A 19,674-nucleotide genomic window follows, 5' to 3' on the forward strand; every position below is an offset into this window, starting at 1 on the left:
TCTCTCTGTGGAAGTTTTAGTTTTCACAGTCAGGGATGATTTTAAGCCATGTTTTGTATTTCTGTTTCTAACAGACAAGACTGGAAGCAGTTCTGGTCCCACCAGCATTCCTGCTATTGGCAGCAAGATTTCCTGCTTGGAATTGTGCCTGCAAGGGGCTGACAGCACAGCAAGAGGCAGCAGCAAACACCAACCCTCAGCAATCCCGCTCCAAAAATCCTGGAAAACTTCAAATCAAGGTGCCACCATTGCATCCCTGCACCTTAAACCCCCAGGCAGACCCTGCTCACATTTCAGAGTTAATGGTAAAATGCATGATATGTAATTATGGCCTATTATATCTTTTATTTACCAAAACATGCTTTGTTTCTATGTCTCAGAATGCTGATTTTCTGAGAGGAGACAGAGCTGCAGATCCCACAGGGTACCAGGGAGGAAGAGGAGAGAAGAAACACACACACAACCACCACACGGCTTTTAGGAACAAAATTTATTCCAATTTCAAACAGAGAGTTTATTTCAGGAGAAAGATATGAAAATCAATTTCCATCAGATATTTCTGTAATAAGCGTGAGTTGCCCAGCAGTCAGAGTGGGATCATTCCAAGAAACAATCCCACTCCTGGACTGGAATGAGACAGTTTGGAGTCTGAATAGATCCTGACACTGGGCATCTTATTCAGAAACTCCTTTCCCCTACCCTCTTCCCTCCCCGCCCCCCAACACGCACAACAATACATGCATTGCAAATGACAAGGTTTAAAAACAGCATTTTATATAGTATTCTTTTTAAATAGGATAATGTTTAAATTGTCTTAAATCAGGATCCTATAATATACAAGTATAACCAAATAATTTCCACCACATTGGCACTTGTAAAGAGTCTCTGGCACTACTAAAAGAAGGGGCATTGGCACAAACCATACTCTTAAAAAACTGGGTGCTGCATAACACACTTTATCTCTGCTGGACTCTAACGACCTGGGCTCTGTACAGGACAATACAATGGTCAGCACACTCTGGAAGTACTTTTTTTTTTTGTCTTTTTTAAATGTTTGTTTGTTTTTTTAAGTATTTTTGTCTTTTTTTTTTTTTTAAACCAATAAAACACATGAAGAAAAACCATAGTTGAACGCAAGGCCAACATTGCTAGGAAGCAACAACAAGAGACCAAAGAATCCAAGTGGAGGAGAAGGGAGGGAGGAAGGGCAGGAGCTGACACGCTGCAGCTGGAAGGGGCTTTTGCTCACCAGGTAGCCAATCCACAGGGGATGGTGAAGGAAAAGGGATGCTCCTCTGCTCACTGGCTTCAAGTTTCAAACTAGTTCCAAGTCTGTTGGTTTCTTCGACAGAACAAAGGTTAAAAGTGCACAAGGAGCAGAGGTTAGCAAGGAGAGCCAACTCCTCAGGCTCTGGATTCCCTACAACAACCCAATTTTTACCTTTCTTCTGAAAGTCACTCTCAGCCTGCAGAGAACTCTGACAGGCCTCACTTTCAGAAAGGTTGATACAGGCAAATTTGGTTTGAAGGTTTGGCACTTTTGCGTTTGCCAGCCAACAGAGACAGGAGCCAGTTGTGCAGGAACACTGCACTGGCCAAGCTGGAGGCACACGAGCAGCTGCTCACTAAGGAAAGCACGTGCTGATAACGCTGCAATCTTCTCACCCATGGTACAGCCACACACAGCTCCAGGGGACAGGTACAGCTCTGACCCATTCCAGGAGGAGGTTTCACAACTCAACAAGAGCCACTGAGCAAAGCTCAGCCCTTCCCTCCCCTCCCTGAGCCAACCCTCAGGCCAACCCAAGCAGGTGCCCCACAAGGTGCAGCATTTCCCAAAGCCTCGTGCCCACAGCTCCCCGCCATGCAGAGTCACTCTGCAAGAGACAGATGCCAAGATCCCTCCTCCTGTGCCAGGGCAGCAGCTCTTAAAGAAAGGGGAAGGTACAAAACAAGACAAAAAAAAAAAAAAAAAAAAAAAAAAAAAGTTTCTGATTCAAGTGGAAGTACCACCATCATTCACCTTGGAAAAGAGAAACTTCTGGGAAGTTATTTTCCAAGAACCTGTGTATCTCAGTGCCAGGCTCACTGCTGGCAACAGCTGTAGTGTGAACCATTTACAAAAGGATCACAGAAGCAGAAGAGGTTGGTGCTGCTGTCTGCTTCAGAGGAACAGCACTTAGAATACATGAAGATGATTATAAATTCCTCTTTATAAGACAATTTCTACAAACTGGATCATTTTGGCATAAAGATGAAAACAAAAAAAAAAACACCAAACCAAAAAAATAAAAAAGCAGTAAAATTGATGCAAAGCTGTCTGACACATGGGAATCCCTCCTCATTCCTCCCAAGGGTTAAATGCAGTCCAGAGCATGGCAAGTCTAAAGAGATGCTATGTTTCCCTCAGACTGGCTCTTCAGCTGTTGGTCCCATGGCTGCTGTTCCACCTCGAGCTCTGGAATCACCTGGAGCAGAGCTGGCTTTGCTCTGCAGCACTCTGAGCACACAGAGGCTTCTGGAAAATGAGGGAACTAGCAACAGAATGATTCAAAATCATGTCCCTCCATGATTTAGTGTTCTAGATCAAAGCATCTTAAGCATCTCAGACAGTTAGATTTACTCTTACAACGTTGTGCAAAACACTGATGTAGTGCTCTGTCTACAAAAGAGACAAAATATCAACAGCCCCCTCCAACAGTGCAGCTCCTTTTGGCTTTTTATTCTACTGGCAGCCTTCGAGGGGGCAAATCTGGTTGATCCAGAGAATTTGGACCCAATTCTTCTTGTTGGAATTGAAACAGGAGCATCAGTGACTGACACACAGCCAGTGGGTCTCACCTCCTGCTTCCCTCTCTCTCCCTGCCTTGCCAATGCACTTCTGGCAGCAGCACCTTCATTTGCCTCAGCTCCTGCAAAACCAAACTCTCCTCCTGCTCTGTGGAGATTCAGAATCCACAATTTCATCCACTCTGCCTTCAAACTGGTGCTGCTGCCTCTGTCCTCTCCCTCAGCACCTTGATTTGCCTCAGCTCCTGCAAAATAAAGCTTTAAAGCTCTCCTATGTGCAAAGGCTTCTCCTCCTGCTCTGTGGAGATTCAGAATCCACAATTTCATCTGTTCTGCTTTCCAGCTGGTGCTGCTGCCACTGTCCTTTCCCTCAGCACCTTGATTTGCCTCAGCTCCTGCAAAATCAAACTCTCCTATGTGCAAAGGCTTCTCCTCCTGCTCTGTGGAGATTCAGTGGCACTGAGAATCCACAATTTCATCTGTTCTGCTTTCCAGCTGGTGCTGCTGCCTCTCTCCTCCTCTCCTGCTGCACCAAGTGCAGCCAGGGCAGGGCTCTCTGCATTCTGCAGCAGCCCCTGCTAACAATTAATTAATTAATTCATTAACCACTGCTACCACCCTGCAGCAAGGATGGGTGCAAATCCTCCAAAGAGGGGAATGCATCAACAGGAGGGACAGAACTCCCTCCTCAAGCTCCAAAAGGAACAATCCTGGCAGAGCCTCTCACCCTCCACCTCTGGTCCTCTCAGACTCTGCAAGGCCGAGGAATTCCTACAAACTCATTCACACACTGGCACCAAATGCAATTAAAACAAGGCTTGATTGCTATTAGGCAGCAAGAAAAGACCTAGAGGATGGCACAAGATTAAGGTTTTCAATGCAGGCAAAGTCTGATGTTGGAATGCCACAATCACTCAGTGTGCTTTGGGTAACTGCTGCATAGAGAAGTTGCTCATTGATGTCAAAAAACTCTTCCCAACAAAAACAGTTCCTCTCTGCAGACTGAGCCTTGTGCACACATGGCCACGTGCTTGTGGTGTGGGTGGGATGTGTTTGTGTGGGGAAAAAAAAAATAAAAAAAGGAATAAAAGTGAAATAAAAATGAAATAAAAAAAGAACAATTACAGTCAGGCACTTCCCCAGGCTCAGCAGCTATTGCTCCAAGAGCTTCCATCAATTGTAGTCCATGAACAAAATACAGCAACACATAGCAAACTATGTATAGAACATCAATAATTTAAAAAAAAGAAAAAAATCACAGTCTCCATACCTTTTATAATTGATAACAAAAAATTACTCAGAACATATAAAGAATGGAAAAGTGATGGCTTTTTTTTGTTTGTTTGTTTTGCCTTTTTCTTTTTTTTTTTTGCACAATAGTTGGAGAGCAATTGCTCCTCCCCAACATTTCATCACAGTGAACCATGGAGCGTGTCCTGGGGAAGGAAAGGGAAAATAGGAAGGGAAAGAAGCAGGATTAGCAAATTAATTACACCAGAGGCACCCTAGAGCACAAGGCAAAGGGACCAGTAGCATTCTGCACTCCCACAGTCCAGTGAATTCACAATCTCAGCTGGAAAGTGTTGGGGATTTTTTGTTTTTCTCTACATATACCACGGGAATGAAAGGGGGAAAAATAAAATTAAAAAAAAAATAAAAGTGGCTTAGCAACAAAAGAAAGATCAAGATGAGGCTGCCTTAGCTGCTTGGCAAAAATTAAGAAGTAAGCAAGGTGCTGAAGAAATGAGGCATATCCCCGTTAACTGTGACATAAAAGCAATTTGTTAAAAATATGAAATCAACTACTCTGTGGACAGAGACATGAGACTCCAGGGTAACACCGAGCACTTGCCACTCCACAGATCAGACAATTTGCAATCATTACATCATCAAAAATTAAAACTTTTTTTTTTTATCCTGTCATATTTAAAATTTCTTTTTTTTTTCTTTTTTTTTTTTTTTTTTTGTCTTTTCTTCACAAAGAAGCCTCTCAAGGGGCAAGAGCAGAGCAGGTCAAACCAGGTTATATTCCTTCAGGTTGAGCTGTAGGATGGTGTCCTTGACAGCTGCAAAGACGAAACGGATGTTTTCTGTGTCTGTGGCACATGTGAAATGGGAATAGATGATTTTATCACTGTCGGGATTTAAATCCACAAACATCTTGAGGATGAACTCACGGGCTGCCTGGGCATCCCTCTGTGGGCCTGCAGCAAACAGAGACACCAGTGAATGCTTGCTTTTGTGAATGCTTTTGTCCTATGGCTTACAGAGCTTTAAAGACAAAATTAAGATTATTTATGGGATCAAAGCTCCAGGAGATGAAGTGCCTTATGGTTTTCAGGTGTTTAAACAAATTCCTGGGCATTTTGCAGTTTTGATGGGTCAGTTCAGAGCCTGGCTGGGAGCATCCACTGGGGAACAGTGGCAGGTGCTGGACAGACACCCCTAAGTGCTCTCCCATGGAAATGGGGTGCACATTTCTTCCTAATGTACAGTGAAACCAATGAATGGTTCCATTCCCATGCATCCCCCAGATCCAGCAGCACTTTTGTCTTATGGGTTACAGAGCTTTAAAGACAAAATTAAGATTATTTATGGCATGAAAGCTCCCATAGTGAAGTGTCTTATGGTTTTCTGGGCACTCTGCAGTTTTGATGGGTCAGTTCAGACCCAGGGTGGGAGCATCCACTGGGAAACAGTGACACCCCTAAATACCCTCCCATGGAAATGGGGTGCACATTTCTTCCTAATGTACATTTCTTCCTAATGTAGAGTGAAACCAGTGAATGGTTTCAGCAGCACTTTTGTCCTAAGGGTTACAGAGCTTTAAAGATGAAATTAAGATTATTTATGGGATCAAAGCTCCAGGAGATGAAGTGTCTTATGGTTTTCTGGGCATTTTGCAGTTTTGATGGGTCAGTTCAGACCCTGCTTTGGAATTCAGACCCAGGGTGGGAGCATCCACTGGGAAACAGTGACACCCCTAAATACCCTCCCATGGAAATGGAGTTTACATTTCTTCCTAATATACAGTGAAACCAATGAATGGTTCCATTCCCATGCATCCCCCAGATCCAGCAGCACTTTTGTTTTATGGGTTACAGAGCTTTAAAGACAAAATTAAGATTATTTATGGGATCAAAGATCCCATAGTGAAGTGTCTTATGGTTCTCAGGTGTTTAACCAAATCCCTGGGCACTTTGATGGGTCAGTTCAGACCCTGCTTTGGAATTCAGGCCCGGGGTGGGAGCATCCAGTGACACCCCTAAATGCTCTCCCATGGAAATGGGGTGCACATTTCTTCCTATTATACAGGTGGATCTCACAGGCTGAAAGACACAAGTGTGAATTTTGGCAACAAGGGTTATTGCCAGTCAAAACACAAATCAGTCTGATCCAGCTGGTCACCTCACAGGAGCTAAAAATGAGGATTTTGGCCAGTTTTTAATTCACATTGCTGACAATCCCCAGAAAATAATCACCTACTACAATTTCTTTCACTGCTGTTGTTGCATGGCAAATGCCATCCCTTGAGAGGAAATCTGATGGGCAACCTCCCACTCCCAGGCCATGCTGCATCCCTGAAGGAGCTGCTTGCAGGATAAAATGGAAGCACAGGACAGCCCTGGAAGCTGGGATGTGTCTCCAGCTGTTACAGCTCCATCTGAAGTTTGGAACCCAACAAACTCCATCCCCTGTTTGGGAAGCAGCTCCTCACCCATTCCCAGCCTGCTGGAAAAACCTGAGCTCCAAGCAGGAACTCCAGATGTGGGAGGACACACCAACACAATTCCACTGGTTCTCTAAATAACAAAAGCTGTTTGCAAGATGGTAATTCTCCCTTTACCTCATATTTTTAAAGCAAATAATTGCAGAATTAGAGCATGGCAAGAAGAGTAATGCCTGATTTATCCTCCACCACTTTGATTTTATTTTCAGCCCTGTACAGATGTGTTACCAGCCAGCTTTAAATGCACTCAGCTGAAGAGCCTGAAATAATATTTTGGCTAAGGAGTTTTGTTTCAGGTGGGAAATTCTCTGTTTCACATAGATATTATTTCCCCACAACAGCAGATGGATTTCTGCTAATAAGAATTTCAAACTGCAGGAAGATTTTTTTTTTTAGCACCATCATTTAAACAACTTGACCAGTTGCTTTCTCAAAACAGAGACTGAAATCACCTCTTAACTAGAGGGTTAAAAGATCCAGAATATCAGGAAATTGTCATGGGTATGAAACTGGTTTTATGTACAAGTTAGACTTCCATTGTGCATATTGGAGGGGATAATTCTTCATTTAGGAGAACCTCATTATTTGATCATCTTATCAGATTCCACTTCTCTATGCACAATTAAGATATTTTTGTGATGTTTTCTTATTGCTGTAGTCACTCTTTCTCCAATTCATGCTTTTTCCACTTCTAGATCTGAGTGTTCTTTAAAAAATCAATAAATTTTAACCAAATCACCTCCACCCCACCAAGTGTTCCCTCTTAAAATCCACTCACCATCAAACTCTGGGAAATAGTCAACAAGGTGGGAATACAGGATCTTGTCTTCCAACAAATCTTTCTTGTTGAGAAAGAGGATAACAGAAGAGTTTTGGAACCATGGATAAGTTATAATGGTTCGAAAGAGAGCTTTGCTCTCTTCCATCCGGTTCTGAAAGCAGAAAAACAAAACCCTGTTTGCACAGAGGAGCACTAAAATCCCTTTTTGCCGTAGGAATTCAGCATCTCAAACATTATACACAAAATATTTTGGTCCCAGGTAGATTCTGGTTCAAGCTGGATCAGTAAATGGAAAGGAAATGCAACATCTGAGAGACTCAAGGTTCATTTATTTGCCAAGTCTTCCACATCAAAAGACTTAAAAAGTCATTTTATGCTTTAACAGTCATGTGAGAGCACTGTCCAATGGTACCTTGTGAGCATATTTTGTCTACTAGAAAAAGAGCAACTATTTTTATCTTATAGCATGTTTTTGATCTATTAGCAAGTGCTAAAATTCAGATTTACACCTTCAAAGAGTGCAGCCAGCACCTTCCAGGACAGCAAAGCCTGAAGTAACTCAGTGCAGGAGGGGAAGGGGTGATGTGGGAGCACAGGGGACTTGGAAACTGCAGATAATTTCATTTTTCACTTGACAAGTCCAGATGATTTGAATGCCCTCTGCCTTTTCCATCCTCAGGGACATCATGACCTGTGGAGGCTCATGTTCTTTTTGCAACAAGAACTGAAGGCCAAAACCAATAAGAGCAGCTAATCCAACTTGGCACCAAGCAGCTGGGTACCAGCCTTCAAGGAAATATAAAAATTCCTCCTTTTTTCCCTTTCTTCCTCCCTCCTGCAGGGTTCCCACTCTTTGGCTCACCTCATTATCAGATTCCACCAGAACTTGGTCATATTCACTAAGTGCTACTAAAAACATGATGGAAGTCACATTTTCAAAGCAATGGATCCACTTCCTTCGTTCTGATCTCTGACCTCCAACATCCACCATTCTAAGGAAGAGAAGTAAATAAGAATATCACAGAGGTAGAATGCAAAGGAGCAGCAAACAATGAGAATTAATTTGGTTTTTTACCATTCCTGTTAACCTGGCACAGGGGTGTGACAGCATCTCTCTGTTAAAAACACATCAAATTTACAAAATACAGCAAACTGCAAGAATGGCCACAGGTGAGTGATGCCAAATTCACCTTTCAGCATTTTTGTTGCATTCTGCTCTGGTTTGCTCAGCAGCAGGCCTGAGTGTGAAAAGACAAGTCCTTCAAAACTGTGCTCTGTCACGTGAGCAAACTATTTTTATTTTTAATTAAAGCACCTGCTTGCCTCAAAGCTTCTCCCCCACCCAAATCTTTCTTTAGTTGTTACACTTTCATTGGAATGTGCTGTTTAACTGTCAAGCATTGCAGCCTCTCAATTTCAAGTTCTACCTGTACACTAAAGTTATTCTGGCACTCACCTGAAGTGCCACACGTGGTTCACCTTTGAGAAAATCCTACACCTACTCCCAGTTTTGGTTTTTTGCTGTTTTTCCACTCAGCAAACAGAACAGGGTGAGGAGAATTCTGCATTTCTGTAACCAAATGGTTTAAAAGAGGGGATGCAGGTTCTTTTATTCCTCTCTGGCAATGCCACAGTGTGGTGGGGAAGGGCAGAGAGAAACACAGGAATATTGCTGGGTTCAGCCTGGTCATGCCAGGCTTAATTTCTGGCTTTTTATTGCAAAAACCCTCTGTTGCTGCAGCAGCAAGTTTTGGTGCCACCCTGAGAACACAAGGTGGGCACAGAAAACCAACTCTCAAGGCAGGTGCTGTGTACAAAGAAGAATTTCTGCACAAAAAGTGTCAGCCCTTGGTGGCTTCAGCCTTCAACACATCCCTCAGCTGCCTCAAAAATCACAATTTCAGCAGTGCAATCCTTCCCAGGAAGGACACCAAGATGGTTCCCTGGGTTTGGAAGTGTCACTGATTCAAAAGCAAGTTGAGTTTTGAATGTTGAGTTTTGAATGTTGAGTTTTGAATGTTGAGTTTTCACAACATCAGACCACCCCAATTAGAGCAGCACCCATCACACATCCACTGAAAAAAGCCCCAATTTTTCCTTCCTGAAATCATTTCCCAGCTGAGCTGTAACATGAGGACACCTCAGTACCTGAAGATAATGTTCTCTAGGCCAAAGGGATATTCTATAATCCTGGTTGTAGGGACTCTAACCTGTGGCACATCTTGCTGAGTTGCCTCAAAAATCACAATTTCAGCAGTGCAATCTTTCCCAGGAAGGACACCAAGATGGTTCCCTGGGTTGTGAAGCAGGTTGAGTTTTGAATGTTGAGTTTTGAGTTTTCTGAGTTTCCAAAACATCAGACCACCCCAATTAGAGCAGCACCCATCACAAAACCACTAAAACCACGCGGACACACTGAAGCAAGCCCCAATTTATCCTTCCTGAAACCATTTCCCAGCTGAGCTGTAACATGAGGACACCTCAGTACCTGAAGATAATGTTCTCTAGGTCAAAGGGGTACTCTATGATCCCGGTTGTAGGGACTCTAACCCGTAGCACATCTTGCTGAGTTGGTAGATATCCTGGGGTGGCAATACGATCCACATCGCTGAGATAGCTGCAAACAGGACAGTGGAAAAAAAAATAACAAAGGAAAAAGGAAAAAAAAAACTACCTTAGGTTGCAGCATATAAAGATACAGATGTACAAATTGCTACATGAAGTATTTCTGTAGAGTAATGAGAAAGGCAGAAGTTGTCTGAATGATTTTAAATATGGTGTGGAAAGTAACAGAAAATATTTTTGGGGAACAGTAATTCACCAAAAAAAATTTTATCCACTCTGTATAAGAGTGGGGAATACAATCTTTACAACAGAGGAAGTTTAAATGCTTTATGTTTCAGGATCAAGCCTCATCTGAGGTTTTCTACTTATAAATGTAGAAACATCCTCTGTACAATGCCAAACTTAATGGATTTGTAATTAATAAAATCTGAGTTACACATGGCAAACTTGATGAGAAGGAGCAGCACTCCTGCTGCCCAAGAGCCAGGATCAATACAAATGGAATAATGTGGAGATTCTGGGCTCAGGTACATCCTGAAGCAGATGCATGAACACCTCAGACTCCCAGGAAAAGCAGCAAATAATAAGGAAACAAACTCTGGACTTTAATAAATAAATAAATAAATTTGTTGGAGCATCACTCCCACCACAAGCACGCCAGTGATTGTGTACTTACTATTTAGCTGAGTCAGAAAGTTGATATTCTCTTCTCCTGTCATAACACTCTTGTATTCCAGGGTCATTCCACAATGTTTTAATTGCACTTACATATGGCTGCTCAAATGTCATGACCTTTTCTACATCCACTTCTCTGATCAGCACTGCATTGGCCTGGAGATTGAAAAGAAGAAGAAAAGAGAGAAAAATTAAAAAAAACCCCAAAACTAGGGGGTATAAAACCCCTACAATGGCTAAGCAAAGTATCAACCATAGCTTATGGTGTTTGTGAGGTGATTATCCACACCTAGGGGCTTTTCCCAATGCCTCCAATAAATAAAAACAAAAATGAAGTTCTGCACTGCTTACAGCAAGCAGAATCTTGCAGATTTGATTTATCAGAACCCCTCCACCATGCCTCACATAAAGCACAGGGAAAGCTTTCTCACATTCTGCCTATTCTCACCACAGACAGGAAAGGGACACCATCTAATCCCTACAAACAATTATTCAAAATTAAATATTCAAAATTCAAAGCTCCAAGACATTCTGTGATAGGTCAGATAAAACACAGCTTCAAAATATTAAGGATACTAAGCATTAAAAAAAGCAAAATATGCTAAAAAAAAATCTATTTTCCTGGCATGCCCTCACTCTCACTGTCCTCCCCCTCAAAAAGAGAAAATAATTTAGATCAGATCTGTCTAAAATTAATTCCTGGTCCCAAAATCAGCATGTTTCTGTGGTTGAGAACAAAATTCTTCATGAAAGGTTTGCACCCTTGGTCAGTATCTATCAGAAAACCAGAAGGATTGCAGAAACAGGGGTAACTACCAGCACAGGTCTGTGTCTTTTGGGTCCAGCATGGATTTTGCCAGCTTCAAGTTGCAATAAGAAAAGGAACACATGCAAAGAAACACATTTAATAACTCTGAATCCTTGAAATGAGTAAAAATAACACCTCTCCTACCCCTTCCTATCCCAATCCTTGCTCCCATCACTCACTGTGCACATCATGCACCAACCATGCAAAGTTCTTCTGTCCCCTAAACAACCAAGGAAAAGGAGTTGGGTATCAAGAAAATGCCATAAAAAGTTTATAGAAAAGAGTTCAGGGAGGTTGAGGTTGCAACGCAGAAAGACACAAAGAAACAAAACCTCAAAATCCTCACTGACTAAAGATTTGTCCAAAAACTGACCAACTTACCTTGTTCTGTTCATATTTATACAGAATCTTCAGGGTTTCCATGGCTCTTATCATAGACTGCATGGCAGTGAAGATGTTTTGGTACACCAGCTTGGTGAAGCCTTTTTTGTCCTCTTCAGAGTAGCCTGAGCCATGAATTATACGCATTTGCTTAATGAACGTGCTCTTCCCACTCTCCCCAGTGCCTACAGGATGCAAAAAAGTGAATTAGGAGCCACCAGCAGCAAAATCCACCACAGATAAAAGCTCTTATCACTACACCCAAGCACACAAACCTCTTTTTGTCACTTAAAAGGCAGCCTGGAAGGAAGACACCTTTGTCCTTTGCAGCAGCCTTCAAAAGTAGCTCTGGTACTTATTCCAAATCTCACGTTACAGCCACTCCCACACGTCCTGCGTCAAGGGGCCCTTGCCCGTCACACCTGACCTATTCCCAGATACTCCAGCAAGATGCTACAACAGCCAGGAAGGGCCTGGACACACTCTCAAGGCAGGAAAAGTGCTACGAACCCAGCAGTGAATGGGCAGGAGAAGCCCAGCAACCAGCAAATTTTGTTTTTGTTCTAATTTGGCACAAAACGTTTTCTACGCGGGAAGGGGAAAAGCAAACGCAACAGGAAAAAAATAAATCAACTCTAAAAGAGAACTGAGCTGAAGAAACTCTGAAGAAGGCAGGCAGCACATGTGCTTGTAGCCCCAAATTTTTGCTCCCTGTGGCAGGATTGCTGTGGGTGGGAGAGAGTTAAAAATGGCGTCTGGCAGGGAGAGCAGAGTAGGCCACTGCTCCAGCTGTCGGTGCCGTGCCTGGGTCCCCACGGGCTGCAGCCTGCTCTGCAAGGCCACTGCTTCCTTCTCCTCCTTCTTTTGCAGGTTTTACTGCCGGGCTGGGAGCAGATGGGAGGGCAGGACGCGGCGCAGGGCAGCGCTTCCTGCACCGTCACTCGGGCAGGTCCTTTCCACTCCTACATTTATGGCCCCGCACAGGAGTGTCACTCGGCATGTGAAGGCCACCAGATGATACCAAAGGACAGCGGGAACTTTCTAACAGGGTGAGCAGGAGGGGAAAAACGCCGTCAGACAGCATGCAGGCAGTTAGAGAGAATTGCTAAATTCACAATTCAACTCCTGGTGACATCGCCCCGTGAGGGGACAGCCAGGCCAGGTCTCACTTGGGATCAGCACAACTCCACATTTCAGCAGCCTGAATGGACACCACTACATTTCTGTGGAGTGCTTTTGCTCAATCTTCTAAAATTTCTTATCATTATGCAGGATATTGATAAAAAATCCACGCCTCTCTAACACAGTGGCCCAGCTCACCTGGCTACAGAGACCAAAAACTCAAAAGACTCAAAAAATATCATGTCAGTGATACAAATCCTTTTGACCTAGAGTTAAAATGCTGGCAAGAGCATTTTAACTGGATCTCCCCACAGGCACCACCAGCTCCTCCTCACACTAAGGAAGAGATGGATTCAGACAGGATCTCATTCATCTCAATGCACAATTAATACTCCCATGTAGATACTCAGTTACTCATTTTATCTTGGTAGGTTAAAAGGCAAACAAATAAAAAATGCTCAGATAAAAAGCAGCAAGCACCTAACTATGTTGAAATGAACAGTGAGAACTGACAGAAATCACCTCAGCACAACCAGAAATTAACATTATAGACACTATCAATATGCAGCAAACTATCTCCATCTTGAATACAAAGGTGAACCCCAAGTGGGGGAAAAACTGGAAACTCAGATCTTTTGTGGTTTCTGTCACTGTGGTGAGAAATACTTCCTTGTCTTTTACCACAGTGACCAAAACTGAGAGGAAAAAAAAAAAAAAAAGGTGGTGCTTCAAAGCATTTCAACAATGAAAATATAAAAGAAACCTCAACACCAGACCTTTTCTTGCCTCAGGACTTAAAGGTTCAAACACAGATTCTTCCTGTCACTCCATCACTGCCCTTTTTTGGTTTGGGGGTTGGTTTTGCTCATTGATGGTGGGTTTTTGGTTTGGTTTTGGGGTTTTTTTTAAAGTTGCCTTTTGCTCTCCCTGAGGCACAGCACTACACCAGCAGGTGACAAGCTCTGGTGGGCAAGATTTACAACTCTCAGGGCACAAAATCCTTTTTTAATATGACAGGAGATAAGCTGAATTCATCACTTCTTCTTCCAATATATGTAAGCAGCAGAGTGTTTACAGTAACTTCCTCATGATCCCCCAGTAAATACATTGCTCAGTCAACAATATCCCAGGCTTAATCACAAATAATTTTTGTACAAAACATCCTCCCCACCCAGTAAAAAGACAAATGACTACTTTGTACCAGATGGCAATGTCCAACACCTGGAATTTCTTATTTACAGGTTCATCATTGATTAGCACTGTTATTCTTCACCTTAATTTTCTTTTTTAGGCTTCAACAAACTGTCACCAGATGTAGTGACAAGAAAAACGTAACAGTTTCTACAAGGTGGAAACTCCCTCCACACACTCAAAATTTTGGAGGTTTTGGGAAAGCCCTCTCACTAAGCCAATCATTAATATTTGTAAATATAAGAACTGCATAAAACAGAGAACACAGGTTACCTGTGCCAGCTGAAGGTGGGCAATGTGATGTGACCAGTGAAAAGCATCCTGCAAAAATTGTCTACACCCAAGTGTGTTGCTTATTCATTAATAACCACCTTCTATACGGTTTTTTATTTAATCTGATGCAGAATCTGTATCTTTTAGAAAAGCAGAAAGGATTCTTGAGCAATTTGAATTCTTTCTAAAGTGAAATATTTAGATCCAGTGGGATCTTCTTAACCCAGATCCATCCTATAGCGACAACCTATTTTGACACAGCTGCTTCTGTGGGACTGCTTTTAGGGAAGCATGAGAGTGAGGGACAAGAAGCCTTACAGAAACTGCCACAGCATCCCCAAAGAGCAGAAATGTGAAGCCCTCGATTTTACCTTTCACACAAAGAATAGCAATACATGAATTGTGAAGGGTTTGGGGTGAAAAGGAAAGCCCTGGGGTTTATTTGACATTTATCACCAGGTATCAGTGTGGGTACTGGAGCCCTCCAAGGGGCTGGGCACACAGAGTCTCCCCCCACTTCTGCAAGGTATTTTTATTTTTTTTTTCACAAGGGTCAGCCTCCTTCCTCAGCTGGACCTTAATGGCTTGCCAACAGATCCATCAGCTCTGCTTCAGATTTCATCTCAAGATAATACAATATTCATGACACAAAGCAGGATATATCTGACACACAAGCAACGCTAAATCACGGCATGCACGAAAACTGAAACTTCAGTTCAAATTTTGGGGCTACCTAGGCACGAACACCAAACTCACGCCTGCAAGCCTCAGTTTGCAGCTGATTACCCATCCCTGGAAACTCATCTGAGCACGGCACAGATGAAACTCCTGTTTCCAGCCTCAGACCTAGATTCTCAGGGCTGCACAGGTGATCTGCACCTTCGAACACCACGGGCATCTCCCCACTGTGCATTCCCACTAACAGGGGAATGTCTGTCCCCTCCAGAACCTCCACACCGCCCTGCCCAGCCCTTGCCCCAGGGGAAACTCTGCCTTTAGGAGCTGCAGGCCCGTTTTTCCACACATCCTGACAAGCACCAAATTACAATTACACCAAATCCACCAGCGGATTCCCAGCACACTGCTGAGAATCCTCTCCCCGAGACAAATTCACAAATTCGTGCGTGCCCGCCCTCAGCACCAGGAATTCCAGCCGCTTAGTTCCTGCTCGTGTCAAAACCCATTTTGACAGCGAACGCATCACAAAATCAAACAAAGGGCAGCCAATGAGGCGGCCGCCCCGCACGGCTCGGGAGCGGCCCCGAGCGCCGGGCTTGAGGCGGGGATGGCTCCCGCCGCTTCCCCGCCACACCCGCTCCCCGCCCGGCCCGGCCACCCGGACCTGCCGAGCCCCGGGCCGGGCCCCGCGGCAGCGGCTGAGGCGGGACCGACGCCGCGCTCCGCACGGACTCGCTCCCTCACTCACCCAGCAGCAGCAGCTTCAGCTCGCGGCGAGCGTCGCGCTTGTCCCTCCGCAGCTGCTTCTCGATCTCGGCGTTGATGCGCTTCGACTCCTTCACCTCGTCGCTCAGGCAACAGGCCATCATGGACTCCAGAGTCATGGTCGCGCCGCGGCCGGGACGCCCCCGCCCACCCCCCCACCCCCCCGGCACCGACCACCGTTCTCCGCACGGCCGGCAGCGCCCGGCCCGGCCCGGTCCCGCGTCCCGCGCCCCCTTCCCTCCCCACCCTCCCGCCCTGCGCGGCGCCGGCCCGGCCCGGCCTCGCCCCGGCCCCGAGTGCTGCGGCCGGGCCCAGCGCCAGCGCCGCCGCCGCCGCCCCCGCGCCGCTCTCGCCCGGCTGCGCCGCCGCTCCCTCCGCACGGCTCCGCCGAGACACCGACGAGCCGGCGCAACCCAACCCGCTGCCGCCGAAAACAAGCGCTGACTGACAGCGGCCGGGGCCAATGGGAGAGAGCGGCGGGCAGCGGGGCGGGCCCGGACGGGCGGGACGCGGCGCCGCAACCAATGGGAGCGCAGGGTTTGGTTGGCCGGTCGCGGGGGGGGGGGAGCGCACGGACGCGCGTTCCTGGAGCGGGGCGGGGCCGCCGGGCATTGTGGGAAGGTGGCGGACCGGGCGCCCATGGCGGGGCGGGCCGGGATGGGAGCGGAGCCTCCCGTGACCGGGCGCGGCCAGGCCCAGCGCGGAGCCACCGCCTCCCCTCGCCCGCTACGGGTCCGCGGTTGGGCCGCGCCGGGCGGGTGGGGCCTTGGAGGCCGCTGGGATGGCGGCACAGGGCGGGCCCGGGGCCGCCAGCGGTGCCCGGAGCGGGCCGGGCCCAAGCTGTGAGGGACGGGCGCGGCTCTACCCGCAGACCCCGCCAGCCCAGCCCAGCCCTCAGGGCCGAGCAGCGAGAGGCTGAGGCCTCACGGGCCGGCCCTGTGCTCCCGGCTCCGGCCATGTCCCGGCAGAGCTCTCGGTGCCCCTCCCGTGCTCTCCAGCTTTCCACAAGCGTCTCAGGGCTGCCTTCATCACAGGTCTCCTCATTGCTTCCTACCAGGCTGACCTGTAGCAGCTCCTCCAGCCTGATGCATCCCCTCATGGCACAGCCTTGGTTGGTTCTTGTGCTCCAGGGCAGCCTCACCTGTCAGAGCATCCCCCGTGCCCTGTGGGACCATGCCCCAAGCAGAGCAGCTTCACCTGGACTCTCCCCACACACACACTCCCCCCTCTTGCATACCTCTTACCCTGAGGTCTAGATCTAAACAATCTTTTGAAGGTCCAGAAAAGCACCACGGAGCTGTTCCACACCTGCCTTCCTTGTTACCAGCCTGGCTCATGCAGTGCTTTGCCAGTCCTTACCTCTTGGCAGTTTGGCTGAGACAGGAACACAAGATACTCACAAACAGCAGGTTCTATTTCCACTTAAATTCTCCCTTATACCTGTGCTATTCCCATGAGTTATTTGCCTCAGTTAAAATAAGTTTCTATTTTTTTTTTTTCATAGTTTGGCCTTTAACAGCATCAATACTGACCTCCCTTAGTTCCATTCTCTTATTTCCCTCCCAGGGAACAGCCAGGAGAACTGTTCCTCCCTCATCACACACCTCTGGCAAAGGCCTCATGTTTATTTTGCTTTGGCAGCTGGAAATTACTCAGCAGACACCCAGGATCCCAACCACAGTGGCTGCTCCCTGTGACCTGCTGCCCTTTGGAACTCCTGGACAGTCCTAAAGGAGACTGAGGGTGACACAGGTGACACTCTGGGGCTGCTAAAGAGCCCCAAGATGGGATTGCTGGGCTGCTCTGTGTGTTGGAAGTTTGTTTTGGTTGCCTTCTCTTAAGCAGGATGAAAATCTAAAGGCCAGCAGATCTTGAGGAAATTTCCACAGTTTGCCAAAAGAAAAGGAGAAATAAAATTTGCATCCAGCCTCTGGAGCACCTGCTTGGCTCCTGCTGATGGGAAGTTTGGGTCCACAGATGTTGAGCTTTGATGAATGCTGCTCAAAGTGTGATTTAAGAATGACAGCTGCCAGACTGCAAGCAACATCAGCCCATCCACTCCCTCCCTTTCTGCCCTAATGGAAAAGTTTTGGTGCTCAGAGGCTTCCCAGGAGATCTGAGATTTCCCTCAGCTGTGTCACCAGCGTGCTGTGCAATTCCCTGGGCTCCACGTCCCTGTTCCTGCAGAAAGCTGATCCTGAATGTGCCAGGCCACTTCCACAGCAGCTGTGCCCATGGCCCACATTTGCAGCAGTTAATGCTGAGCCCAAAAATCTCCACCATTTGTTTATAGAGAGGAAGAGCCCATGGAGATGGGATCCCAAGGCCATGGAGATGCAGACACATCCTAGTCCCATCTCTTTTCTCCATTCTGGCCCCATTTCTTACCTGGTTTTGAGTTGGCATTGCCAGCAGGTCAGGGAGGAGATCCTGCCATACCATGGCAATGTCCCCAGGTGATAATTGGCGTAAACTCCATGATTCACAGAAGGCTGATCAATAATAATCCTTATTTAAAAACCCATTGTTGTTTTACAGACAGTTATGATACAGGTGTACTTGATTGGTCCTTTAATTAAAACACCATCACCATTAGTTAATTAGGAAACCACTCTTTGATAAACAAATCTCCATAACCCATTCCACATGTTCACAATACCAGGTACAACAATTTAAGAATTGTTTCTCATTTTTTTCTCTGATCTTCTCACGGACTTTCCCAGAATAATACCTGGGAAATTTATCTGTTTCTCTCTGTGGCCAAAGAGAGAAACTTTTTGAAACTCGTGGCTGCTGCCACACTGCCAGGCTGAGGGAGCTGGTTGTGCTCAGCCTGGAGAAGACCAAGAGGGGATTTTACCAATTTTACCAATTTTCCCATAAATATCTGAAGGAAACTGCCAGAGGATGGAGCAGTTTCTGCTCAGCAATAGGACAATGAGCAGAAGCTGATGCACAGCAAGTTCTACCTTGAACACGAGGAATAATTTAAAACACCATCACCATTAGTTAATTAGGAAACCACCCTTTGATAAACAAATCTCCATAACCCATTCCACATGTTCACAATACCAGGCACAACAATTTAAGTATTGTTTTTTATATTTTTCTCTGATCTTCTCAGAGACTTTCCCAGAATAATACCTGGGAATTTATCTATTTCTCTCTGTGGCCAAAGAGCTGCTGCCACACTGCTCAGCCTGGAGAAGACCAAGAGAGGATTTTACCAATTTTCCCATAAATATCTGAAGGGAACTACTAGGGGATGGAACAATTTCTGCTCAGCTGCTGAGCAACAGGACAATGAGCAGAAGCTAATGCACAAGTTCCACCTTGAACATGAGGAAGAACTTTTCTGTGCTGCTGACACAGCACAGGTTGCCCAGAGTGCTTGCAGAGCCTCCTTCTCCTGTGATATTCAAAGCAGGAATGTGTCTGGGCTGATGGGGACCAGGGACCCAGCTGCAGAGCACGTGGCAAATGTTTCAACCTCCCCCAAAATTAATTTTACAAGTTCTTCAATTGCCTGTCACAGGAAGATGCCACGAGATTGGAGCTCTCTGAACAGAGGAGGAAAGGCACTGAGATCAAACAGCACTGACAAATGCAGCCCGTGACAGCAATTGCTGCATTAGTTTTTTTAAACCTTATGTTTCACATCTGGTTTGTCATGGTGTTGTAGGTGGGCTCAGTGCACAGTAAACTAGGATAACAAACCTACATTTTCTGTGATCCTTTCATCCCCTACCATCCCAAAACACATCATTTAATTGCACTCAACCTGCACAGAGATTTCATAAATAAAGGAATGATGAATTAGCATAGCTGCTGCTGCATTCACACAAGTTACTAAGACACAATCTCCTTGTGCAATCAATCCAGCCTCATGCTTCAGTGTTTGTCATAAATTGAGGT

At 45.8% G+C, this 19,674-nt stretch overlaps 1 protein-coding gene across 2 annotated transcripts; it reads right to left on the reverse strand.

Annotated features, from left to right (window-relative positions):
• Nucleotides 1–475: 475 nt before the first annotated feature.
• GNA11 (G protein subunit alpha 11) lies at nt 476–15,931 on the reverse strand. Of its 2 annotated transcripts, XR_012577303.1 has the most exons (8): nt 15,743–15,931; nt 11,731–11,915; nt 10,543–10,697; nt 9,790–9,918; nt 8,164–8,293; nt 7,299–7,452; nt 3,168–4,994; nt 476–3,017 (listed from the first exon to the last, which is right to left on the reverse strand). XR_012577303.1 is itself a non-coding variant. In XM_074529035.1 (7 exons), exons 1-7 carry the CDS (start codon nt 15,876–15,878, stop codon nt 4,804–4,806), a joined length of 1,080 nt encoding a protein of 359 aa, XP_074385136.1. In that variant the 5' UTR covers nt 15,879–15,931; the 3' UTR covers nt 476–4,803. The 2 variants fall into 2 exon arrangements, 1 of the variants encoding a protein (XP_074385136.1); XM_074529035.1 differs by having other exon boundaries at nt 476–4,994.
• Nucleotides 15,932–19,674: the final 3,743 nt, after the last annotated feature.

The sequence above is a fragment of the Zonotrichia albicollis genome, chromosome 29, assembly GCF_047830755.1.
Source record: "Zonotrichia albicollis isolate bZonAlb1 chromosome 29, bZonAlb1.hap1, whole genome shotgun sequence".
In the NCBI taxonomy this organism is placed as follows: domain Eukaryota; kingdom Metazoa; phylum Chordata; class Aves; order Passeriformes; family Passerellidae; genus Zonotrichia; species Zonotrichia albicollis.